General features: G+C 44.2%; 1 protein-coding gene across 2 annotated transcripts in view; it reads right to left on the bottom strand.

Annotated features, from left to right (window-relative positions):
• The window catches only part of SYNPO (synaptopodin), a 156139-nt gene that overhangs the window by 34585 nt on the left and 93629 nt on the right, over positions 1-27925 (bottom strand). The window contains exon 3 of one of the 2 annotated variants that reach the window (XM_063928656.1): positions 2560-4424. In XM_063928656.1, coding sequence (XP_063784726.1) covers positions 2560-4424 — 1865 coding nt within the window. Of the gene's footprint in view, positions 1-2559; positions 4425-27925 lie in introns of those variants that run through there. The other variant, XR_010179705.1, reaches the window with a different exon arrangement.

The following is a 27925-nucleotide window of genomic DNA, read 5'->3' as shown; positions in this document are numbered from 1 at the left end:
CTGTTCCTGGACTTTCCTGGTAATGTATAATTGCCATCACCTGTGGTGAGCTAGGTAATTGATAAGAAAGGTGTTTCACCACAGGTGATGGCAATCATACATTACCAGGAAAGTCCAGGAACAGAGCATTTTCTCCCTCATGGAGAGGGTCAGGTAGGCAAGTATGAATTTGGCACTTTAGCGTCTATTTTGCACCGCACATGGGCCCTCATTCCGAGTTGATCGCTAGCTGCTTTCGGTCACAGCGCGGCGATTAGGTGAAGAAGCGGCATTTCTGCGCATGCATACGGGCCGCAGTACGCACACGCAAAGTACTTTCACACAAAACTATGCAGTTTTACACAAGGGCGAGCGACGCTTTTCTGTCGCTGTGTTGATCGGTGAGTGATTGACAGGAAGTGGGGGTTTCTGGGTGGTAACTGCCTGTTTTCAGGGAGTGTGCTAAAAAACGCAGGCGTGACAGGTAAAAACGCAGGAGTGTCTGGGGAAACGGGGGAGTGGCTGGCCGAACGCAGGGCGTGTTTGTGACGTCAAACCAGGAACTAAACTGACTGAGGTGATCGCAATCTAGGAGTAGGTCTGGAGCTACTCAGAAACTGCATGAAAAGATTTTCGAGCAGTTCTGCTAACCTTTCGTTCTCACTTCTGCTAAGCTAAGATACACTCCCAGAGGGCGGCGGCCTAGCGTGTGCACTGCTGCTAAAAGCAGCTAGCGAGCAATCAACTCGGAATGAGGGCCATGGTTGACTGCAGCCACACACATACAGCACTATAGTATACTGTTGGGGGCAGAATTTGTACTTGACAGTGTAAATTTGCGGCGTGGTGGGACAAATGGTGCTGCTCACATTGACTCCCGCTCTCTTTCCTTTTTATCAAGTATAGCGTCCGTGTCGCACCGCTATAGCGCACAAATCCACTAGTGGTGTACAGGATATACATTCTTTGTGCCTTTAACACATACTGAGCAATGGTCTGCCTTACCAGCACTGTAGCCCCTGGGAAAAGCAATGCACTGGGGCCCCTACCTACACATTTACGGGAACCAATTAAAAATAATAATAACATGCCTCTCCTGTGGTTCCACGCCATCTCTATACATGCTTCCATACAGTGAATGACTGTCAGCACTCTGATTGGTGGATTTCTCCTGCTATCCACCAGTCAGCAAGCTGATAGCCATTCACTGTCTGACTGCAAGTTGGGTGGCAGGTAGAGAATGCTTCTTCAATGCTCTGATTATTTGACCACCGTCAGCCCCTGCTCGAAGTGCCCTAGACAGCTGCCCAGTGTGCCAATACATTAAGATGGCCCGGGCGACGGTAGACATGGCACAGCTTAGTCTAATTTTTTGTGGCTAGGTGAATAAGGACACAACCGTACTCCTGATATAAACCTTATGCCTACGCTACTGGTGCAGATATGGATGCACATTGAAATGTCCCCATCTCATTCTCAGCAGACTGTATCGCTGTAAATACGCTATGTTTACATGTGGCTGTTTACAGTTTATTATTATAAATACATGTGTTTCTAATTCCTTGTGAGACCCTGGGCCGCAAATTTGTGCATTTTTGCGTATGTTCATACTATTCTGAGTCGTGCGGAATGACTCAGAATAGGATGAACATACGCCCTATTTCATGGATCTTCCTGGATCTGTCTATCCATGAAATAGGGCATTTCAGGATAATTGTTGGGCAGTAATAGTGCAAACACACGGCAACACCCTGTCTTGTGGGAGTGTCATGGGAAGTGTAATCATCCTGATTCTGAGTCATGCGTGTGGGGAAGTGCAGCCTGTTTCTCATTGATTTCTTGCACCTTTCGTGGGGCCGATTATGGCAGTTGCACCGGCTGGCATAAAATCAATGGGCAGCACAGGTTTCTGCTTGCAGATGCAAAAGCCCCCGAACTAGCCCTATGGATTCTCTAGTAGCATAAGGCAGTAAACCAAGACTCCCATTGTTGACCTTAACTACATCCACTTGGCATGCTTCTCTGAATCAGACCCCCTTATGTGTTACTGTTAAGCTTTGAAGAAAAAGAAAAAGATGACACAGAGGAAGAAGTAGATACAAACATATGCAGAAAAGACACAACATTACAGGAGGATACTTTTAACGTACTCATAGCCATAGTAAAATTGATCAATAAAGGCAAAGCAAAGAAAAAGAGAGTAACTAACAGAACTTCTCCAGAAAATTGCATAGAAGATGTGAAAGATGAAGAAGGCAGGATGTAGCAGGAGAACTTTAGAAGTCCAAGCAGGCGGCAGAAGGTTGACAGTCTTTAGGAGAAATGTTTGTATCAGCAATCTGATCTGTTCTGCTTTTCCTGGTAAAATTTATATGGCTCTTGTGATACACTTATAATTTTTCTTCACAGAGAAAAAAGTCTTACTAGATAAATTACATAATTAGTTTAAAGCATAATCTAACCTGGATTCGTCATGGTACCAAAGCCAAATACCAGCATTTTTCAGTAATCTTAAAATTCCCATAGTGGGCAAAAACAATATTGACATTATTATTTGTAATATGGAGATGGTTTCCACACCTGTGACTCCAATCCTGAGTTTCTGGCAGAAAATGTTGGCCGAGGAGCTTGCACTACAGTTTTATCTCGTGGAGATGTCACCTTGGTGTTTGAAAAGGGAACTGGAGATACTGGTGATACCTGGCTGGTCGGCGTCCTTCTTCCAAAGGTAGGAGGAGTGTTGAAGGCTTGAGGTGGTGACATAGTATATGAAGGTGATCGAATAGACTGGGAATAAGATGGAGAATATATTGTAGGTGAAGGAACCAGAGGGGAAGTTGGGCATGATGATTGTCTGGTAAACCGATGTGATTCAAGCACCATGGGCTTGGGTGGAGGTGCTGCTCTTGGAAGTGAGCTTACAGGATCTCTGGCCGGGGAGAGGATAAACAGAGACGACTGAAGTTGATATGGCTGTCGTCTAGATATCTCCAGCTCTTTCTTTTGCTGCATGTGCTCTGAGGCAGTATTATTCACGGGTGCATTGTAAGGAGATTTAGGAGAACTCTGGTTTCTGTTGGATTGGTGATTGAATAGTGATGGAGGTGATTTTGCATTTGCAACAAACTTCCAAGAGGGCGGCAGAGACATTGTAGGAGAAGGAGACCGGGCAGAGTCAGACGGTGTGGGAGACTCAACCACATAACGTTCCATTCTAGACTGCCTCCTTGCAAACAACTGTGCACCTTTCCCTTTATCCTCTGACAGAGTTTGTATTGGCATGGAAGGTGGCTTTGCAGTTACACCAGGGGACTTCAGGCTAGACGTCCAGCCAACAATTTTATCAGCTTGGTCAGCATTGTTGACTGCATTGGATGGCTTATTATTTTGGAAATTGGAAGCTTCTGCTCCAAGAGCAAATGGCTCATCTTCAGTTGCTATATCTCCATGTTCCTTTTGCTTCCTCTTCTCATCTGCATTTTGCACCATTGATAAGAGTTCAGGATTAGGTGCCAACTTTGGCTTTTCGATAAAGGTGAACATTGATTTCTTAGGTCCCCGGCGTACTCCGGTTGAATCTAAGATGCCAGTCTTTGGCTGTAGTGTAACTTTTGCTTCTTCATGGTTTATCACTGGGTGTAAAGGTGTAGTAGGAGCTGACTCTGTGGGATACAGAGTAGAATACGTTGGGGGAGACTGAACACGCGTAACCGGTGGAGGACTTGATAATGTCTCTGCATAAGTAGGCGGAGGAGGTAGCTCAACGGCAGGACTATTTTCTGAATAAGAAACATTTCTCTTAGCAGATAACTGACCTCCAAAGGGTTTAGCGGTTCTGTTGGACACAGATTTTGGTTTGGATAGAGTAAGTTGTACTTCACAGTATTGTGTGCTTTGTGTGCCATTTTGTTCTTTCTGAACAGGTGGTTCTGACTTTGGGCTAGTTTGGATAACCAAACCATTGGTGTTTGAATTAGACACCATCAAAGTTTCCTTCAGATAGGCACTTAAAGGACTTTGGTGGTCTTCCTCCGAGGCACTTGGTGAAGGTGCTCGTTTATCTATGGGAGGGAAATCAGTTTCCCTGACATCATCTGCCCACGAATCATCTGTTTCGGCAGCATTTCCTGGGTCAGTCGATGTCTCGTCCATGCTGTGAAAACGTGGCGGTCGTCTGTGGCCAAACTGAAACTCTGTATTTGTACAGTTAGAAGGTATCACACCATGTTGGACCTGCTTATTCTGTGTCTCATCTGTATGCTGAGCCGCAGATAGTCTTGCAAGTTTCTGTTCTTCAAAGGCTTTGAGTTTTTGACGACGGCGGTGAAAGAGCTGAGCTCCTCGTGAACACCTTCCCGAAGGGCTTAGCTGGGCAGCATTGTCATCGCTAAGTGACTGTGCTTCCCTCAACTCCTTCTCTGTGAGGCTGAGGCTCCTGGGGAAATCTATGGAAAAATAGAAGACAGTTTATTCCCTGAACAAAAAAAATTGTTCAAACATTTTAACATATGGTTTGTATTGTAAGTGGTGCAAGATGTCAATCAAGGCCAATTAGAAGCAAAATAATTCCTACTGTTGCAGAGAAGACCCAAAGTAATTGTGGGTAACAGAGAGCCAGGGGCTGTTTGCAGCCGTATGCGCCACATTCAGCCCCCTGACCAGAGTAATTTCCCATCTCCAGTTCTCTTTTTAGCAACTCTAATGTCACAGTGAGGACAGTGCCTTCACACAGTCTTTATAGTAGGCTAGTCTATGATGGAATGACAATGTCTTCTCACCACCTTGGCTAGCCATCCTTACATGTTACCACTGTGTGAACATTTCATGCTACTGCTGTTCTCAAAATGTGATATGATGATTCTCTACAAAGATAACATGAGGGGTAAAACTCTGGTCCACAAAAATGAACAAGACCTTCTATTATTAGATGCTCCAGATTAACACATGGCGGTGCTTCTCCACCTAGATTTGTGGAAAAAAAGGCCATGGGCTGCATGACTGGGTGCCAGGCTATACACTTTATGTTTATGTCTTTGTGTTGATGATGGACTTATTTTGGAACCGCATTAGAAAGTTTCCCGGCATATGTCTCCTATTTGTTTTAGTTATTGTATATTTTATTGGAATTACAAACTGAACCATATTGGGAGAACTTGATGCCAAGATAAATGAAGGTTAGGAACTACAGTAGGTACTGCAAATTGTAAATTCTAGTTTTACGGATTTGGGATTTGTCATTAAATTAACACACTCCCTGGCAAGAGCAGTGAGTGTGGCGATGTAACTGGCATCATCGTTCCCGATATAATTACGCGGCATCACGTTTCAAGTAAGAGGCCATGATTACGTGAGTGACAGCGAATCACATCATTAAACCCCCACCAACTTTACTAGGGAAGTGTTGGACATAGGGGAGGGTTCCCTGCTCTCCTGGGAGTCAGGGACAACTCTCCAGAATTCAGGAGTCATGTGGACATTCTGTGAGTAGGCAAGTTTGAGTGATGTTATAAGTACAGTATATCTGATGACTCTGTAGCATGCATCTACACATTTGTACTGTCACAGTGACTTATAACTGAGCCATAAATTGATGTCTTCTGTGCGTAGTGTGGGTTATAATCTGTTGGGGAGGTGGAGTAGTACAGGAGATGGTGGGTGGGATTAGAAGGTCCCAGGTCAGATGCACCAGGCATGAGGCATCTGTAGCTACGCCACTGGTTAAAAGTCTGTTAGGGAATGTTTAATATTTAATAATGTAGTCTGAATTTATATGTGACAGCAAAATAACGCAATTCACTGCTGAGTTATAAAATGTAATTCCTCTTACTGCTGATAAGGAATTAGCAACATGGAAAAACATTTCCAAAACACTGTCTTGATGGCTTGTCAAAGCAAGGGATGTACCTAAGGGTAGAGCAGGGCGAGAGGAGCCGCAGATCAGATTATACATATATTATGTTACATATTATATTTGTTTGCCTTTCAAACGCCCTAGGAGCTGATGACAGATTCTGCTCTAAATATATAAAGAATAACCATTAGACCTAACCACAGTATAAATACAATATATATATATATATATATATATATATATATATATATATATATATATATATATATCTGTATGTACAGTATGGACAGATAGATATATAATTGGACATCTTTAGTATTTAAATTAATTAGCATGGGGGACAAAGTCAGAGAGACCTGTCCAAGCTTTGGGGTTTATCGCCCGTTATACTTACTTCAGCCCTCTGTTATTTATCTGCTGTTTGTGTTTATCGTGTATGGCATATCAGACAGGTAAATAACACTGAACAGGTAGAGCATCAGAACCTTCGGGGCAGCCATACTCATGAAATGGCTTCATACCTGAAGCCTCTTCATTAAAACAATATATTTTGCAGTCTTTCCTCTAGAAGTATGCTGTTTAGTGGCTGTTTCTCTTTAATCATGTGGTAAAAAGGTTTATAAGCCATATCAACAATGGAGATATAAAGTATTTGACATTTGGTGGTAGACTCACTGTACTAAAACTTTTTAAAAAGGAAAAGTGGAGGCGTTGCCCATAGCAACCAATTAGATTCTAGCTGTCAATTATGTAGTACAGTCCACAATATGAAAACTAGAATCTGACTGGATGCTATGGGCAGGGTTGAACTGGCCCACAGGGGAACAGAGGAAACCACCGGTGGGCCTCACTGCCTGTGGGCCCTCCTCCTCCTCCTCTAGGGATCAGGTTCCAGACTATCCTAATGCACTTGAATTATGCATTATACATATCTTACATTATACTTTACAAGAATTTGGTTTATTATACATTTACCAAGGGGCACAGAACATACTCTGTAAAGGTTGGCCAAACCTCTGTGGTGGCTGGCCACGCTCCCACTGGAGCCTGGCCACACTCTTAAGCATGGGCCAAAACAACAGCATCCCCCCCGATGGGCCCTTCATGCCCCAGCCCGACACTGGCTATGGGCAACATCCGCCCGTCTCCTTTTTGAAGGTTTAGTCCATCCACCCCAATGGGCTTAATAATGGGGGAGTATTTTTTATTTTTTTAATCTAATGCACATCGCTGGCTGCGGTCAGGATGATGGCAGTTGGAATCCCAGCGCCAGAATCCTGAATCCTGACACCTGGCATCCCGATCATAAGTATGCGGAGACTGTCAGTGTTAGCCCGCGGGAGGAGGTGGGGGTTAGGTTTAGCACCACCATGGAGGGTTAGGGTTCGGCTGCGAAGAAGGGAAGTTTAGGGTTAGGCTTAGGCACCCCTGGGTAGGGTTAGGATTAGGCTGTGGGGGAGGGAGGGTTACATTTAGGCTGCAGGCAGGGGGTGTTAGGTTTAGGCACCACTGGGGAGGGTTAGGCTGCGCGGGGGTGGCGGTTAGGGCTTGGCTGCTGGAATGGAGGGTTAGGGGGGTATTGGGGGAGGGTAAGTATACTTACCTAGCCCCTGTCGGGATTCTCTCCTTCGGGATGCTGCACACGGTCTTCTGAGCGCCGGTAAATCATATCACACCCACACATCCTGCCAGTAAGGACTTTACACAATATTGCATTGAGCCAATGACAGTATTTCCTTTTATGTCGCGGTCTGATTGACGCAGACTTCTGAATGTTTAAGATTTCATCACTGATTTTAGTTTAGATTTAGTGGCCCCTTTAAGAAGGTTTCTGTAATGTGACCTTTGTTCTCTGCTGGAGTGCAAATGCATTACAACATCAAATACAATAAAACCGCACACAGTTCCATGGGAGTTTATGGCACAATCAGGGTGAATTATTGTTACGGATGGCGTGAGCCCGCTCATACAGCTCTAACTATCTCTTCCCTAATAACGTTCGCTTAGTAAAGACTTTGGGCTTCCAAACTGTTTTCCTCTATAGTGGTTAGAATTATAAAGTCATCTTATCAGCACACAGATAAGTATCACTCGCTCAACTGCGGCTCATTAAAAATATAATAGCACATGGCATAATGTATCCCTAATATATAATAATGTACAGTACAACGGACATTATTCCATAGACTCCATTGAAATGATCCCTTAGTTATGTTGCACAGAGCATATGTGGGCTGTAGGCCATAGAAAGTAGCGAGAAACTAGCGTGAGTCCACTGTATATTACAGCACAATAGTAACATTATACAGGTTGAGTATCCCATATCCAAATATTCCGAAATACGGAATATTCCGAAATACAGACTTTTTTGAATGAGAGTGAGATAGTGAAACCTTTGTTTTTTGATGGCTCAATGTACACAAACTTTGTTTAATACACAAAGTTATTAAAAAATATTGTATTAAATGACCTTCAGGCTGTGTGTATAAGGTGTGTATGACACATAAATGAATTGTGTGTATGTATACACACTTTGTTTAATGCACAAAGTTATAAAAAATATTGGCTAAAATTGCCTTCAGGCTGTGTGTATAAGGTGTATATGTAACATAAATGCATTCTGTGCTTAGATTTATGTCCCATCACTATGATTTCTCATTATGGTATGCATTTATTCCAAAATACGGAAAAATCCGATATCCAAAATACGTCTGGTCCCAAGCATTTTGGATAAGGGATACTCACCCTGTACCATATTATTATAAACTGCTGGTACTACACTGGTGAGACTGCAGCCTGTCACTGCAGTATGAACCAATGACATCACTGAGAGCGAGCTGACATGTAGGCAGTGAAAACGGTCGTTAATGTCACGCAGGTTGCTTGCGCTCAGTGTATGCGTATGGCTGGTGGAGAGTGATTACTCCATGATTGTGTTACGCAAGTCGGCCCTGTCGAAAAGGTTCCTACAGTGGGAGGCAGGCCAAGCGGGAAAGGGGAGGTGGGGCAGAGCGGGCACCTGGAGTAGACAAGGACATAAACATTGCCACCTGATCTACCATCGATAGCAGAGAACAATCAGCTCTCCACCTTGGGGCGGTATCCTATTAGCTGCGGAAACACAGCAATTTTCCCCACAAAAAAAATTCCCAAAAAGACTGTGAAAGTGGCTTTTTCGCCAAAATACGCGTTCTAATTTTTTTTTTACCTATCCTATTCCAAAATTGAGAAAATGGGATTCGCATGAAAATTTTTGGGCTCAAAACCCGTGAAAAGTGTAAGTGAAAAATGGGAAGATCGGCCTGTACCCAAAATATGACAAACTAACATAGGAGAACAGTACAGAAGTGTTAGAGGTCATAATAAAAATAATTTGGAGACTTGAATTGGGTGAAATGGCTGTTATGTGCATTTTTATTTAAATGTTAAAAAATTAGAAAAGGCAATTTTTTTGCTACAAAATATTTGCTCTCAATAAATTCTGGGTACATGAAAATGGGTATAGGTATATATTTGGGTCATTTTATGGTACAATAAAAAAAAAATTTAACCCCCCGATTACTCCCACCTGCAAGCATAAAAACTTTTGTTTAACTCATGAAGCACCCCAATATACCAGTCCCATACCTTCAACTCCAATTTCCATCCCTTTACATCCCCGCCCCACCTACCAAATAAAAAAATACAAAAATATTATTGGCCAATTAAAAATAATTAAATCTTCTGCTGCTTAATTAGTCATTCAGGGGGTTGTCCCAGGAGTTCTGAACCAATTCCCTACATTTTTACCATTTTGCACTACTTATCACTAGTGATGAGCGGATTCGGTTTTACTCGGTTCTCAAAACCGAATCTTATTGGCTATCCAAAACACGTGACATCAGTAAGCCAATAAGATTCGGTTTTGAGAACCGAGTAAAACCGAATCCGCTCATCACTACTTATCACCAGCTCAGAGTAGGTGAAATCAAATTTGCAATAAAGCTATGGAGGCTTTTCGCCGATAACTTTTCTCGGTTAATTGGATACCTGGTTTTCACAGTCACAATAAAAATCCCTGTTTTTATCTCAAAACTGCATTTTCGCGGCTAATAGGATAACCCCCTTTTATGGTAAAAGCATACACCATCGGTGGTTATTCATTGATGGTCATCAACCATGGATGATTATTCCTACTTCAGTCCATATTATCACGGGTGCTTTTAACACGATCATGTAGTTAGTTGATAATCAACAATTAAAGTAAACATATAATTAGAAAATAAGGGTTGTATTTGTGTAATTTTTCTGAACATGTTTCATATAATATACGGGTATCACTCATTCTGTAGAGCGAATCATACTTTCACTTACCAATATGACCTAAAGCAGCTTGCTTTAATAAAAGCGCACTTCAGTAATAGAACAGTGCCTCCTAGTGGCTACATTACTGGGCAATTTGAAAAATGCTTTCCCAAGCAATACGTTTTGATGATAACATACTGTAGGTAGAACATTATAACCTGATCTACTAATAATGTTTGTTTTCAAAGCTATTGCGGCCTTGATTTATCAACAATGCCCTGACAAAGCACGTCTCTATTGCCTTGGATTGCTTATACGTCCAATTATAATTCAGAGTACTAGGTTTTTATTTGGTTTGGCTGACAAGCACTGAGCCTGCATATATCTGGTCTGCTGTTTATTCACCGGCAGCTTTTATCTGCTCTATACATGAGTCGGAGATAAGATATGATAAACTTTATTCCCACTGGATTTATTTTAGCCTTAAAACTCCACACAAAGAGGAAATTTTTCTAATGTTACTTAGATTTATTTTATGTTGTTTATATGTTGCTGTACGTGTATTAAACAGAGTGTTATGCCTGGGTTTATCCTAGCAGCGCCGTTTCGGGCTTTCAAAAACCACAATATAAATGGCACAATACTTCTAGATTGTAAGCTCCTCAGAGCAGGACCCTCTTTCCTCTTGTTATCAAAACCCTCTTCTCGACACATTTCACTCACAGTTCTCTCCTACTCAGCGACCATCTATACCCGCTTTCTCTCCTGCTGGTAAAGGCTCCTCTATATCTATGGCCGCCAGCCCCAAGTAGTACAATGATTACTCCCTCGCTACTTACATCTTAGCTGTATTATGTTTTGAGAATTGTGGTGCTCTTTGTTACCTGTACTCTATTTTTGTTATTTATTTACTGTAATGTTAAGTTTTGTCTCCCTGTACTGTCCTTTGTACGGCGCTGCGAAACACTTGTGGTGCCCTATAAATAAAATGTAATATTAATAATAATAATACTTCCTAGCATTAAGGGCGGGATGTACTAAGTATCGCATTCACGATGCGGTACATCATCCCGCCACTTATCGGGTATATACCAGCAGAAATAACACAAGAGCCTGCCCGATGAGAGCTGTCCTTTGTGATAGAAGGGGCGTCCGGGTTTAGGATCCGGGAGTTCTTCTGCGCAAGCACAATGTTAGTGCCCGGCAGGGATGTAAGCCGTCTTGTCTAAATAGAGCAGCGAGCTGTAGGCGGTGTGGGCGCAGCCTCAGAGTGACAGAAGCCTCTCGCACACAGTGACTGTTCGTTGTGCGTGTGCATCCGCACTTCCGGATCCACCTCTGTTGCAGGCAGTTAAGGGACATGGCAGCAGCTCCGCTGGGCAAGATTCCCATGCCCTGCGCCGGCCTCTTTTTGTGGAATGTGAGGGTCACATGGTACCTGTTGTGCGGTGTTCAGGTCTGGATACTGGGGAGTGCAGCGCAGGTGAGTCTATCCATGGGGTAAGAGTGAATTAGTGAGGGGTTACAGGGTTTTGGGATGGGGTGGGGGAACTGGGAATGTTGCATGGAGTCATTGAGGAGAGACAGACTGTGGAGTGTGAGGGGATGAGATATATATCTATATATATATATATATGTAGATAGATAGATAAAATATATATTATGTTTATTTATATTAATTATTTATTTATTAACAGTTTCTTACATAGCGCAGCACATTCCGCTGTACTTTAAAATATTTATATATTAAATAATCTGAGGGTGCCCCAGAGGTATCACTGTTCCGGGTCCCAAGATTTCTGTTGCCGGCCCTGCATGGCGGCTGCGGGGTGTGCTGGGAGGGTTCTGATTGGCTCCCTCTCAGGGGGAGTTGCAAAGAGAAAGCCCATAGTCTTCTATTGGTTAATGCCATGGTACATATGGAAAATGCGGTAAAAAAACAGAAAACTGTATTTTCAGGGTTTTTATTGCATTTTAGGGTTTAGTACATCCCACCATAAATCATAAGCATTTACTGTAGTTACTAAAATTCAGCAATGTATTTACACAGCATGTTAGGCTAAAGAAAGAGCTGCAAAATTGAACCTTGGGCCCTGCTGCACCCTCCAACAGCACAAGGGGGAGATGTATCAAACCTTGGAGAGAGATAAAGCTGAGAGATAAAGTACTAACCAATCAGCTGTTGACATTTTATAGGCAGTGTTTGAAAAATGGCAGTTACTGCAGGTGCCGATCTGTTAGTACTTTATCTCTCTCCACTTTATCCCACTCCAAGGTTTGATACATTTCCCCCCACTACCTTATGATTCAAGGTTTCAAGAGTTCAAACTGGAGTCGGCAGCAAGTATTAATATCAGTGTTATTGTTATTCTGCATTTAACCACTTGCGTTGTTATGTTGCTTTCCATACCCATTAATCGCACTAGCCACTTATATATACCCCAGTAATTTGCTCACTGACAGACAGCACGCATTGTCCTGACATAGTAACTGAGACAGACACAATGTGCAGCTAATGGCTCTGGTGAAGACCCGCACAGCTCGGCATACCTCGGTCATTTTCACATAACATAATCCACTTTTGTTGACATAGCTATACTCGCATTCCAACCTAAATTGTTATCCGTCAGGAAACATCAGCCCTACTGTGTCGAGGTACAATAAAAGTTCTGCATAGGACTATTATCTATGCTCCGCTAGGCGTCTATACGTTTGAATAGAAACAGAACCTTCCTAATTGCACAGGAAGCCGCAAGCAGATTGTAAAAGTATGATAAAAGTAACGATTAAAGTGATGTTGAAAAAACAAAACAAAAATATTTAAAGTGATTCGTGTAAAAACACTATCGCCCAATATGTAACGCAACGGACTGTTAAAGAAATCGGCCTACACATTTTTAGCATATAATAATACAGAAGGAGTTATTTATAAACCACGCAGCGTTTCATTCTGTGCATGTTGCTCTGCCTGGCTTACCGTCGGTAAACGCCAATATTCTGGTTTTGGGAATCGCTCTTAGAAAAGTCACTCTGGAGTCGACACCATATGGTCGACACGCATTAGGCCAAATTTGACAAAAGGTCGACAGGTTCAAATGGTTGACATGTCAATGGTCGACACACATATGGTCAACACGTTTTTTATTGTTGTTGTTCATGTTTTTGGACTTGTTCCATCCTTGACTACCCATGTCACAAATTATAACCTTTAGTAACCTTGTGGCGAGCGAAGCGGAGCGAGACACTGCCCCCCAAAGCGCGATGAGCTAAGCGAGCCCGCGAGGGGACGCATTTCTACAAATGGTGGTCCCAGATGGAAAAACAATACAGACTAACCCCAAAAATGAAAAAAAAAGTGAATAATTTTTGTGTCGACCATTGTCATCTTGACATTCTGACCCTGTCAAAATGTTGTCCACGTCAGCCTTTTCCAGTGTTGACCTTTCGTAGGTCTACGTTTTGTCCATGTCGACCTTTTGTTAATGTCGACCTAATGCATGTCAACCATATGGGGTCTACCTAATGACTGCCGACCTAGACATTGTAGATCTTCTATACCACACCTGTGCTGTTTGGGTTTCCTGAAATATGATCACACTCGAAACATAGGGGTTCCGAGTCGAATCGGGTCCCAGTTCAAAATCATTTTGGGTTTCCGTGTGGATTCTTGCACCAGCTTAGGTCTGTTGTCAGTTCAGTACTCGGATTTAAAAAACGAACTCCGTCCAAATGACATGATTTTAGCTGTTTTTATAGATTTTTATCAATTTTATTATTATTATTATTATTATTATTATTATTATTACAATCTTTATCGATTAAAACCAAACCAAAACACTTGAAGGTGGTTTTGCCAAAACCAAAACACAATTATGAATTAGAACCAAAACTAAAACATGGGGGTAAATTTACTAAGATGGGAGTTCTACTTAAGATGGGATGTTGGCCATAGCATCCAATCAGATTCCAGGTACTATCTTCTAGAAGGTGCTAGATAAATGAGAAGCAGAATCTGATTGGTTGCTACGGGCAACATCCCATCTTTAATAGAACTCCCATCTTAGTAAATTTACCCCACCTCTCTAGAAAATATACATGAAGGACAGGTGATTATATGCCAAATAAGCAGGGGGGACACATCTGTACATTTAGTTCTGCCCTTAATCATGCGGAAACAGCAGTTTCTGCATATTGTATGGGCAGAAATGATTAATAAATAGACCTCTTTGTCTTAATCATTAGGCATATTAGGGCTGTCTTTATGACGTGTCACTATTGTGCATTTGATTCAATATTGCATTGATAGAACTGAAGAATCAGGTCCATTTACCATGAAAGAAGAGTCTTTCTGAGCCCTCCCGCTCCATACAGTACAATACAGTATGATCTTACGAATGTTAGGAATTCGCTGGTAAGCTGCATCTCAAATAATAAATAAAAAATGCTGTTCCTGCACCAGATTATTCACTGTTACCAACTTTCCTGTAACGCCTGTATAAGGGATTATAACATATGTACAACCCCAGCACAACGCTTTTCAAAAGCTAAATGTATAAAGGGACGCTTTTGTCATTTTAGTCTTTTGCTAATGTTATTTCCAGCTGTCTATAAAACTGTATTACTGAGAATATGCAGCTATTTTCAGGCCAGTTTATTTTGCTTATTTTTAATAGGCGCCATGTGTGAGCGCCTGCGGAGGGAATACCGGATAACGACGATCACTGTACAACCTGCAACCTTCTTACTGTGCAGTGGACTCTATAGTGTAATGTTACAACTAAATAGAAATGCTGCTTATTGCTGCTATTATTTCTGTGTTCTGGCTAGGGCCCTCATTCCGAGTTGTTCGCTCGCTAGCTGCTTTTAGCAGCATTGCACACGCTAGGCCGCCGCCCTCTGGGAGTGTATCTTAGCTTAGCAGAAGTGCGACCGAAAGATTAGCAGAATTGCTACTAAAAAATGTCATGCCGTTTCTGAGCAGCTCCAGACCTACTCCTATCTTGCGATGAATGCAGTCAGTTTAGTTCCTGGTTTGACGTCACAAACACGCCCTGCGTTCGGCCAGCCACTCCCCCGTTTCTCCAGCCACTTCTGTGTTTTTGCCTGGCATGCCTGCGGTTTTTAGCACACTCTCTGAAAACGCTGAGTTGCCGCCCAGGAACACCCACTTCCTGTCAATCATACTACGATCACTCGAGCGACTGAAAAACGTCGCTCGAGCTTGGGTAAAAGTACAAAGTTTTGTGTGAAAGTACTTTGCGCATAATTGCCGTTTTTTTCACTTGATCGCTGCGCTGCGAAAAACGTTGGCGAGCGAACAACTCGGAATGACCACCTATATTTGTTGCTGGTGCATACCAGTGGGATCATTGATCCTGTCTCCGCTCTGACATTTTCTTTTTTACAGTTTTGTTTTAGCTGGGATGGATCTCTTTAAAGATATACAGTAGTTGCTGATATTTCAAATTATGCCAGTTTGGATGGCATGGTGCAGTGAATAACCACACACCGCAAATCACAATATCAAGGGCATCCACTTCTCTTGGAAAGTAAGCGAATCTGGAGGCTGGATTACTCCCGGAATACTGGGAGAGCTAACCTGAAATTTGTGAGTCTCCGGGACATTCAAGGAGAGTCAGTCGGCAAGCATGTATAAAGGATGGCTTAAGGATCTCCAGGGGCGCATAATCTAAAATACAGTTATGCCTCTAATAAGAGCTACTAATAATATTGAGGACTATATACGATCTATAATGCCCTTTATATGGTTTTACATATTATTTATTCAGTGCTGTGAGGCAGTAATGCTACCCACTCTGCCACTGTGCTCTACATTGTATGATCATTTGGTCTGCGACTGAATACATACTATTGTATTCTATTGTTCTCTCAACAGGTTTTTTTGTGCTAAAAGAAGTGATAAAAAATGTATATGGCGCCATAAGGGTTCCACAGCACCTAACAAAGGGGCAGATGTATTAAACTGGAGAATGCATAAGAAAGTGATAAACCAGTGATAAGTGCAAGGTGATAAACGCACCAGCCAATCAGCTCTTAACTGTTAATTTACATATTGGAGCTGATTGGCTGATGCGTTTATCACCTCGCACTTATCACTGCTTTATCACTTCCTTATGCCTTCTCCAGGTTAATACATCTGCCCAAAAGTACATAAAACACTAGCAGAACAAGAAAACAGCGACTTACAGTTAGAGATTTGCGCTGACCCCCGTGTTTTGGTTTCTGGATTCATCTTTGTGTTTTGGTTTTTGGGTTAGCAAAACCACCCTCATGTGTTTTGGTTCAGATTCAGACTTCAGTTCAGTTTAAAATCAATAGAGAAATCAATACTCATTGATTGATAAAAATCAATAAAAAAAACCCCAATAAAAACAGCTAAAAGCATGTAATTTTTGCAATCCAAAACCTGAGATTTGGATTTAAAATCCAGATTCCGAACTGCAGGAAGAGTTGAACCTGGACCTTTTTCGGACTGGATCTCTACCAGCAATTCAGATCTAAAATTAGAATTCTGAAATGCGGGAAGATCTGAACCGGAACTCGACTCGGACCGGTCTTTCTTTGGGAGTTCCGAACCGGGTTTTGGTTCAGTTTAGATCCACAACATTTGAGTGGATTCAGATTTCTGGAGTACCGAACCGCACATCTCTATGTACAGTACAAGGCAATGCAGGACAAGTATGTTTATAAACTTTGTTGCATCAGCGGCCATAACACTCAAACAAGCAGCAGGGTGGCAGAAACCGAGGGTTAGGTGCCATTGTAGGGAGTATAAGCAGTGTAAGGGAAGGCAAAGCATTTGAGGGAAGAGGGCCCTGCTCGTAAGAGCTTACATGCTAAAGACCCTCAGTCTTCCTGGATTGGCCGTTCTGACCTTACCACTGCCAGCCAGTAACGTGTCACAATAAAACTTCTTACCCTAAGCAACCAATCAGCTTCTACCTATCTTTTATCAGGTACAGTCTAGAAAAATAAGATTTTACTTACCGATAAATCTATTTCTCGGAGTCCGTAGTGGATGCTGGGGTTCCTGAAAGGACCATGGGGAATAGCGGCTCCGCAGGAGACAGGGCACAAAAAGTAAAGCTTTTTCCGATCAGGTGGTGTGCACTGGCCCCTCCCCCTATGACCCTCCTCCAGACTCCAGTTAGGTACTGTGCCCGGACGAGCGTACACAATAAGGGAGGATTTTGAATCCCGGGTAAGACTCATACCAGCCACACCAATCACACCGTACAACTTGTGATCTAAACCCAGTTAACAGTATGATAACAGCGGAGCCTCTGAAAGATGGCTTCCTTCAACAATAACCCGAATTAGTTAACAATAACTATGTACAATTTATGCAGATAATCCGCACTTGGGATGGGCGCCCAGCATCCACTACGGACTCCGAGAAATAGATTTATCGGTAAGTAAAATCTTATTTTCTCTATCGTCCTAGTGGATGCTGGGGTTCCTGAAAGGACCATGGGGATTATACCAAAGCTCCCAAACGGGCGGGAGAGTGCGGATGACTCTGCAGCACCGAATGAGAGAACTCCAGGTCCTCCTTAGCCAGAGTATCAAATTTGTAAAATTTTACAAACGTGTTCTCCCCTGACCACGTAGCTGCTCGGCAAAGTTGTAATGCCGAGACCCCTCGGGCAGCCGCCCAAGATGAGCCCACCTTCCTTGTGGAGTGGGCCTTTACAGATTTAGGCTGTGGCAGGCCTGCCACAGAATGTGCAAGTTGGATTGTGCTACAGATCCAACGAGCAATCGTCTGCTTAGACGCAGGAGCACCCATCTTGTTGGGTGCATACAATATAAACAACGAGTCAGATTTTCTGACTCCAGCTGTCCTTGCAATATATATTTTTAATGCTCTGACAACGTCCAGTAACTTGGAGTCCTCCAAGTCACTTGTAGCCGCAGGCACTACAATAGGCTGGTTCAGATGAAATGCTGACACCACCTTAGGGAGAAAATGCGGACGAGTCCGCAGTTCTGCCCTGTCCGAATGGAAAATCAGATATGGGCTTTTGTAAGATAAAGCTGCCAGTTCTGACACTCTCCTGGCCGAAGCCAGGGCTAGTAACATGGTCACTTTCCATGTGAGATATTTTAAATCCACCTTTTTTAGTGGTTCAAACCAATGAGATTTTAGAAATTCCAAAACCACATTGAGATCCCACGGTGCCACTGGAGGCACCACAGGAGGCTGTATATGCAGCACTCCCTTAACAAAGGTCTGGACTTCAGGGACTGAAGCCAATTCTTTTTGAAAGAAAATCGACAGGGCCGAAATTTGAACCTTAATAGATCCCAATTTGAGACCCATAGACAATCCTGATTGCAGGAAATGTAGGAATCGACCCAGTTGAAATTCCTCCGTCGGAGCACTCCGATCTTCGCACCACGCAACATATTTTCGCCAAATTCGGTGATAATGTTGCACGGTTACTTCCTTCCTAGCTTTAATCAAAGTAGGAATGACTTCTTCCGGCATGCCTTTTTCCTTTAGGATCCGGCGTTCAACCGCCATGCCGTCAAACGCAGCCGCGGTAAGTCTTGAAACAGACAGGGACCCTGCTGAAGCAAGTCCCTCCTTAGAGGTAGAGGCCACGGATCTTCCGTGATCATCTCTTGAAGTTCCGGGTACCAAGTCCTTCTTGGCCAATCCGGAACCACTAGTATCGTTCTTACGCCTCTTTGCCGTATAATTCTCAATACTTTTGGTATGAGGCAGAGGAGGAAACACATACACCGACTGGTACACCCAAGGCGTTACCAGCGCGTCCACAGCTATTGCCTGCGGATCTCTTGACCTGGCGCAATACCTGTCCAGTTTTTTGTTGAGGCGAGACGCCATCATGTCCACCATTGGTCTTTCCCAACGGGTTACCAGCATGTGGAAGACTTCTGGATGAAGTCCCCACTCTCCCGGGTGAAGATCGTGTCTGCTGAGGAAGTCTGCTTCCCAGTTGTCCACTCCCGGGATGAACACTGCTGACAGTGCTATCACATGATTCTCTGCCCAGCGAAGAATCCTTGCAGCTTCTGCCATTGCACTCCTGCTTCTTGTGCCGCCCTGTCTGTTCACATGGGCGACTGCCGTGATGTTGTCCGACTGGATCAACACCGGTTTTCCCTGAAGCAGAGGTTCTGCCTGGCTTAGAGCATTGTATATTGCTCTTAGTTCCAGAATGTTTATGTGAAGAGACGTTTCCAGGCTCGTCCATACTCCCTGGAAGTTTCTTCCTTGTGTGACTGCTCCCCAGCCTCTCAGGCTGGCGTCCGTGGTCACCAGGATCCAATCCTGTATGCCGAATCTGCGGCCCTCCAATAGATGAGCACTCTGCAACCACCACAGAAGAGACACCCTTGTCCTTGGAGACAGGGTTATCCGCAGGTGCATCTGAAGATGCGACCCTGACCATTTGTCCAACAGATCCCTTTGGAAAATTCTTGCGTGGAATCTGCCGAATGGAATTGCTTCGTAAGAAGCCACCATTTTTCCCAGGACTCTTGTGCATTGATGTACAGACACCTTTCCTGGTTTTAGGAGGTTCCTGACAAGCTCGGATAACTCCTTGGCTTTTTCCTCCGGGAGAAAAACCTTTTTCTGAACCGTGTCCAGAATCATCCCTAGGAACAGCAGACGAGTTGTCGGCATTAACTGGGATTTTGGAATATTCAGAATCCACCCGTGCTGTTTTAGCACTTCTTGAGACAGTGCTAATCCCATCTCTAGCTGTTCTCTGGACCTCGCCCTTATTAGGAGATCGTCCAAGTATGGGATAATTAATACGCCTTTTCTTCGAAGAAGAATCATCATCTCGGCCATTACCTTTGTAAAGATCCGAGGTGCCGTGGACAATCCGAACGGCAGCGTCTGAAACTGATAGTGACAGTTTTGTACAACGAACCTGAGGTACCCCTGGTGTGAGGGGTAAATTGGAACGTGGAGATACGCATCCTTGATGTCCAAGGATACCATAAAGTCCCCCTCTTCCAGGTTCGCTATCACTGCTCTGAGTGACTCCATTTTGAACTTGAACTTCTTTATGTACAGGTTCAAGGACTTCAGATTTAGAATAGGCCTTACCGAGCCATCCGGCTTCGGTACCACAAAAAGAGTGGAATAATACCCCTTCCCTTGTTGCAGAAGAGGTACCTTGACTATCACCTGCTGAGAGTACAGCTTGTGAATGGCTTCCAAAACCGTCTCCCTTTCGGAGGGGGACGTTGGTAAAGCAGACTTCAGGAAACGGCGAGGTGGATCTGTCTCTAATTCCAACCTGTATCCCTGAGATATTATCTGCAGGATCCAGGGATCTACTTGCGAGTGAGCCCACTGCGCGCTGTAATTTTTGAGACGACCCCCCACCGTCCCCGAGTCCGCTTGAGAAGCCCCAGCGTCATGCTGAGGCTTTTGTAGAAGCCGGGGAGGGCTTCTGATCCTGGGAAGGAGCTGCGTGTTGCTGTCTCTTCCCTCGACCTTTGCCTCGTGGCAGATATGAATAGCCCTTTGCTCTCCTCTTATTTTTAAAGGAACGAAAGGGCTGCGGTTGAAAAGTCGGTGCCTTTTTCTGTTGGGGAGTGACTTGAGGTAGAAAGGTGGATTTCCCGGCTGTAGCCGTGGCCACCAAATCTGATAGACCGACTCCAAATAACTCCTCCCCTTTATACGGCAAAACTTCCATATGCCGTTTTGAATCCGCATCGCCTGTCCACTGTCGCGTCCATAAAGCTCTTCTGGCCGAAATGGACATAGCACTTACCCGTGATGCCAGTGTGCATATATCCCTCTGTGCATCACGCATATAAAGAAATGCATCCTTTATTTGTTCTAACGACAGTAAAATATTGTCCCTGTCCAGGGTATCAATATTTTCAATCAGGGACTCTGACCAAACTACCCCCGCACTGCCCATCCAGGCAGTCGCTACAGCTGGTCGTAGTATAACACCTGCATGTGTGTATATACTTTTTTGGATATTTTCCATCCTCCTATCTGATGGATCTTTAAGTGCGGCCGTCTCAGGAGAGGGTAACGCCACTTGTTTAGATAAGCGTGTTAGCGCCTTGTCCACCCTAGGAGGTGTTTCCCAGTGCTCCCTAACCTCTGGCGGGAAAGGGTATAATGCCAATAATTTCTTTGAAATTATCAGCTTTTTATCAGGGGCAACCCACGCTTCATTACACACGTCATTTAGTTCTTCTGATTCAGGAAAAACTATAGGTAGTTTTTTCATACCCCACATAATACCCTGTTTAGTGGTACCTGTAGTATCAGCTAAATGTAACGCCTCCTTCATTGCCAAAATCATATAACGTGTGGCCCTACTGGAAAATACGGTTGATTCGTCACCGTCACCACTGGAGTCATCGCCTGTGTCTGGGTCTGTGTCGACCGACTGAGGCAAAGGGCGTTTCACAGCCCCTGACGGTGTTTGAGTCGCCTGGACAGGCACTAATTGATTGTCCGGCCGTCTCATGTCGTCAAACGACTGCTTTAGCGTGTTGACACTATCCCGTAGTTCCATAAATAAAGGCATCCATTCTGGTGTCGACTCCCTAGGGGGTGACATCCTCATATTTGGCAATTGCTCCGCCTCCACACCAATATCGTCCTCATACATGTCGACACACACGTACCGACACACAGCAGACACACAGGGAATGCTCCTAACGAAGACAGGACCCACTAGCCCTTTGGGGAGACAGAGGGAGAGTTTGCCAGCACACACCAAAAGCGCTATATATATATCAGGGATAGCCTTATAATAAGTGCTCCCTTATAGCTGCTTTGTTATATCAAAATATCGCCATAAATGTGCCCCCCCCTCTCTGTTTTACCCTGTTTCTGTAGTGCAGTGCAGGGGAGAGACTTGGGAGCCGTCCTGACCAGCGGAGCTGTGAGAGGAAATGGCGCCGTGTGCTGAGGAGATAGGCCCCGCCCCTTTTCTGGCGGGCTCGTCTCCCGCTATTTAGAAAAATTAGGCAGGGGTTAAATATCTCCATATAGCCTCTAGGGCTATATGTGAGGTATTTTTAGCCTTTATAGGTAATCATTTGCCTCCCAGGGCGCCCCCCTCCCAGCGCCCTGCACCCTCAGTGACTGCCGTGTGAAGTGTGCTGAGAGGAAAATGGCGCACAGCTGCAGTGCTGTGCGCTACCTTTAGAAGACTGCAGGAGTCTTCAGCCGCCGATTCTGGACCTCTTCTGATTTCAGCATCTGCAAGGGGGCCGGCGGCGTGGCTCCGGTGACCATCCAGGCTGTACCTGTGATCGTCCCTCTGGAGCTTGATGTCCAGTAGCCAAGAAACCAATCCATCCTGCACGCAGGTGAGTTGACTCCTTCTCCCCTCAGTCCCTCGCTGCAGTGATCCTGTTGCCAGCAGGAATCACTGTAAAATAAAAAACCTAGCTAAACTTTTTCTAAGCAGCTCTTTAGGAGAGCCACCTAGATTGCACCCTTCTCGGCCGGGCACAAAAATCTAACTGGAGTCTGGAGGAGGGTCATAGGGGGAGGGGCCAGTGCACACCACCTGATCGGAAAAAGCTTTACTTTTTGTGCCCTGTCTCCTGCGGAGCCGCTATTCCCCATGGTCCTTTCAGGAACCCCAGCATCCACTAGGACGATAGAGAAATGAAAGCTAAATTCTGATTGGTTGTTAAGGGCAACACTTTTCCTGTTAGAGGCTTTAGTAACACAGGGGCAGATGTATTAACCTGGAGACAGCAACAGGAAGTGATAAACCAGTGATATGTGCAAGGTGATAAAGGCAGCAGCCAATCAGGTCCTAACTGTTAATTTACATATTGGAGCTGATTGGCTGCTGCCTTTATCACCTTGCACATATCACTGGTTTATCACTTCCTTATACCTTCTCCAGGTTAATACATCTGCCCCTCTACCCCGATGACCCCCAACAGTGACAGTTTTCTCATGATAGTCCAAAGTGTCTGATGGGCAGATGTATTAACCTGGAGAAGGCATAAGGAAGTGATAAACCAGTGATAAGTGCAAGGTGATACAGACACCAGCCAATCAGCTCCAATATGAAAATTAACAGTTAGGATCTGATTGGCTGGTGCCTTTATCACCTTGCACATATCACTGGTTTATCACTTCCTTATGCCTTCTCCAGGTTAACACATCTGCCCCACAGTATGAAAAGGGCATGGCCTTTAAGGAAAGGAATGGTAAGGGATGTTACATGGGGCGGAGGTTTGGGCGCACGCACACATGGCTTCATGCAGTATAGCCTGATTTTGCAGTCGGGCTGTTGTGAGATTTCGGATCCTCCCTTAGTTTATTCTTTGGGGACCATGAAATGTAAAACGGAGCAAGCACTGCCAAAATAGAGAGGCCATTGCTTTTCCTCTACATACTGTATGTCTCAGGCAGCGATTTGGCTGCAATGAAAAATTTCTTGTTTCCTTTTTTATAAATAGGGTGAACTTTATGCTCCTACATGTGTTTTGCAAAACATATGGGTATAAATCAAATCTGTACAGAGAGCCCCATTTTGTATTGAAAGCTGCCAGACTGCTTGCACAGCCAAGGTTAACATGAAATATCAGACTGGCTTCAATGGAACAGCGCTCTCATGTGGCCAAATGTGTCTTGGAAACTTGTACAATACATTCTGAAGGGCCCCATACACTAGAGCGATAATGCCTGATTTCAGCCCAATTCGGGCATTCGGGCCGAAATATTGGATGAAATCGGGCATTTTTTAGGTGTCTCTGGGCCGATCCGATGCGCGTTCCCGTGAGAATCGGATCGGATCCTCCAGATTGAATGTGCTGCACATTCAATCTGGTCCGACCTGGGGGCATGGCTGGGATCGCCCAGGATACATCGGATGCAAAAGGACAGCATCCGATGTATCCTGGGCGATCCTGCCCCCCGGGAGGCTGCCAGGGTGATCGCCTGCGATCGCCTCCGACATGAGGTCGGACAAGTGTATGGGGCCCTTTAAAGCCCCTCGGAGTGACCCTCAATCCATTGTGAATGGAGAAAGAGATACAATGGTTCAATGGTCACACATATGGTTCATGCCTAATGGCCCACTGAGCTTAATCGGTGGCCCCTGCTCTTATTCAGTTAGAGCTGGAGACATGGGCAAAGCTCAGCGGTAAATAACATAATAATAGCTGGGGCCGGCCCGTGGCCATAATGCAAAAGGGCAAACAGGGCATAAAAGAGGAGGGAGCCACAGGACACGCCCTCACTGTTCTAGGGGAAACCTCTGAGGATGCTCAGCCAGGGTGACTGATTGTAGCCAGCCCACTGTACCCCATACTGGATGACTTCAGCAAGTCCCTCTAAAGGTCTATCAAGGTGGAGGGTGGGGGAAGGGAGGGAGTCGAGAGGCGCAGGGCATAACAAATTGCGTTTGTGGGGTATCACATAAAACCTCCCTCACATTAGATAATAATAAGAATTTGGGCTTTATGGATAACACAGTACAAGGCTGTGTAGTAACACATTATTATTATTATTATTATCCTTTATATGGCGCCACAAGGGTTCCGCAGCGCCCAATTACAGAGTACATAAACAAATAATCAAAACAGGGAAACAGCAACTAAAGGTGCATACACACTTGCTGAGAAAATGAGTGACGTCGCTCATGTTCACCCTTCCTGAGCGACGTCGCTCATTTTCTCTGGAAGTGTGTATGCCGTCGGCGAGTATCGATGCGCTGCCCTGCGGGTCGTTAACGACCCTCGCTGACGCCCATGCAGGCAGCTCAATCTGGACGGTTGTCCAAGAGCTGCCTGCACTGCCCGGCCGCTGCGTGACTTCACTGAGCAATATGAACGTCATATCACTCAATGTGTATGGTCGACTGCCGACTGCCCGGCCCAGGAGGGGGAAACACTAGACGACGTCGCTCATAGAGCACATGGCCTACTGTGTACCCACCTTAACAGCTGAAGACAATATAGAACAAGTACAGGGTAAATAAACCTAGCTACATCATCAGATGACAGTGACATAAGTATCAGGTGGCAGAAAACCGCGGGATTTGGTGCAGTTGAAGATTATGAAAGTAAGAAAAGGATAAACACGTGAGGGAAGAGGGCCCTGCTCGTGAGAGCTTACATTCTAAATATCAGCCAATCACATTTCATGCTTTACAATTCTACTGTAGAATTCTATGTGTTACAGCACACCTTCTGCTAAGTAAATACAATAACTAACTAACTAACTGGTGTTTTTACTTAGAGCAATTAAACATAGAATGTTCTATGGTTCTGTTTTGTTTTTAAATAGTAATTTAATTACCAGTTAAGTGTGCATCAGTCATTTTAATTGTTCTCCTACAAACCAAGAGAAATTGTCAGAATCAAGATTCTTAATATCGCCTGCCACAGTGGATTAATGAAATAAAAGGGGGCCCATTTATCATTGATTGGATATTAAATGCAATCTGGGCGGCATATTACCACCCAGGATCGTATTGCAATATGCGACATCTTCATCTGGATGTACCATCCAGCAGCGACAGTGACTCGTCCCCACGATGTGCTCAGACGGCTGCCGGGGAATCTGCGCATGCATGGTTGCCACTTCTGGGGAGGGGTTCCAGGGGAACCCTCCACCCGGCCACAAGTGCGGTGAGTGCGGTGAGACCAATATTGGGAATGCTTTGCATTCTGGATATTGGTAAATTTGGCAGCATCACATACCCCATAGAAACCTATGAGGGATGTGACTGCCGGCGGTAATGAAGGGATCCCTCCCAGAGGCGTAACTCTGGGAGGCAACGGAGTCATCTGCCGCCGGGCTCCTGCTTTGAAGGGGGGCACCTCTCCTCCCATTCTGTGACACCGATCGGTTAAGTTAATTGATAGCCGCCACTATCTCTTCAGTGGCCGACTACCTCACTGCTCCCTGCACCCTACAAGTCACACATTTTACAAGTGTCATACCCAGGACTAGAGCCCACGACCTATTACACTGGAAGCAGGCACCTTACTGATGAAGCTATTTGCTCCTGTATAGGAAGCATGAGAATTCTAACTATATAAAGTTACTTTTCTGACAATCACACGTAACTTCATATAGTTAGAATTCTCATGCTACATATACAGAAGCAAATATCTCCATCAGTAAGGTGTCTGCAGTCAGTGTAACAGGTCATGGGTTCTAATCTTGGGTATGAGTGCTAATAAATGTGTGATTTAAAATAAAAGACAATGAAATGTATATTATATACAGTATATAATATATTTTTTTTTTTAGAACACTCCATATACACACACACACACACACACACACACACACACACACACACTGTATATATAAATATAGGTGGCGCACTAATGTTTATCTTGCCTCCGGGCAACTGAGACGAACTTACGCCACTGACCCCTTCTACGTACATTCAAGAGATACCTTATATTTGCGGCTAACCCCCGAAAACGGGTGTTTTCGGTGATATAGCCGCAAATATACTTTGATGAATGGGCCCCTAGGTCTCTCTCGTTCTCTCTCTCTCTCTCTCTCTCTCCCTCTCAGTACTGTTCTAGCGTATATTTTTAAAAGCTGGCCGTAAGCAATGGATATACTAAAATTGCTGTCAGTACTAACTGCTTTAAAACTTTTACTTCCCTTACAAGATGCAACCGCCAAAAAGCCTGTTGTTTAATGATTAGAATTAAAATCCTCTCATTTCCCATTGGCATAAAGTCAGTTTAGCCATTTTTTTGCAATTGTCTCTGCAGCCCAAACCTAAACTAAAGGGAATAAACCGAAACTTCCCTTTTAACTTAACAATCCTGTGATTTAGCAAAGCCAAGAGCTATAGAATATCAGAAGACTTCATGCTATGCTAAATACTAGCTGAAAATAAAATAAAACCACAAACAATGTAAAATACGGTTGTTTTATGTTTCTTTTGGAGACCAGCAATTTAAACTTGAAATATTTTCCCCTTCCTTTCCGTCGTGGCCAAAACCTCTGTATTTGTATTGGCTGCAGGTATAGGCACTGAGAGTTAGTACAACACAGTTCGTTGCAAATCTTGGTTGTTACAAGTACTGCCAACCTCTTAATCCAAATCCTGCAATTCTCTGGATGATAAAGGCTGTTTGTAGACATTGATAATCAGACTAATTTATAATAATACGCAGGTATTAGGAGGTTTAACAGCTGACGTTTTTAATTATAGTGCTTTAATCATTAATGTGTATAATGTATGTTACCCACACTGGCTTATTTTGTAGACCTTCCCTTATGGATATGCAAGAGGTGTGGCCACTTCTTTCGCTTTATTATAGGACCTTCCCCCCTCTTTGCAGACTTTTCATTCACTTGACCGCTTAGTGGTTATTATGGGCCAATGGTTATGTGATTTTTAGAATCTGGGAGGGTCCCTTCTCTCCTGGGAGTACCCCCTGAGTCTTTGATATCCAGGGAAAATAGGTCAGTAAATCAGCTCCCAACTGTCATGTGTTCAACTCCTAATGCTGGCCATACACCTTAGATGAGAGCCGTCCTACGATCCCCGCCACCTCCCTGCATGCAGTAGAGAGTACCTGCATAACTGCCCACTGCCGGGATCGACTGATTTTATGTGTAGCACATATGATCAATTGATGCGACGTGCGACCAGCGGGGCTACGCATCGCATCATATTCGCACCCAAAACATGTACAATGAACATGCGATGTGTTAAATAATGCATCGATATTGTGTACCGATGGCCAGCTTTACTGTCATGTGTTCAGCTTCCAACTGTCATGTGTTCAGCTCCTAACTGTCATGTGTTCAGCTCCTATCTG

This window comes from Pseudophryne corroboree, chromosome 6 (assembly GCF_028390025.1).
Source record: "Pseudophryne corroboree isolate aPseCor3 chromosome 6, aPseCor3.hap2, whole genome shotgun sequence".
Classification (NCBI taxonomy): domain Eukaryota; kingdom Metazoa; phylum Chordata; class Amphibia; order Anura; family Myobatrachidae; genus Pseudophryne; species Pseudophryne corroboree.
This window is presented reverse-complemented; position numbering and strand designations above follow the sequence as displayed.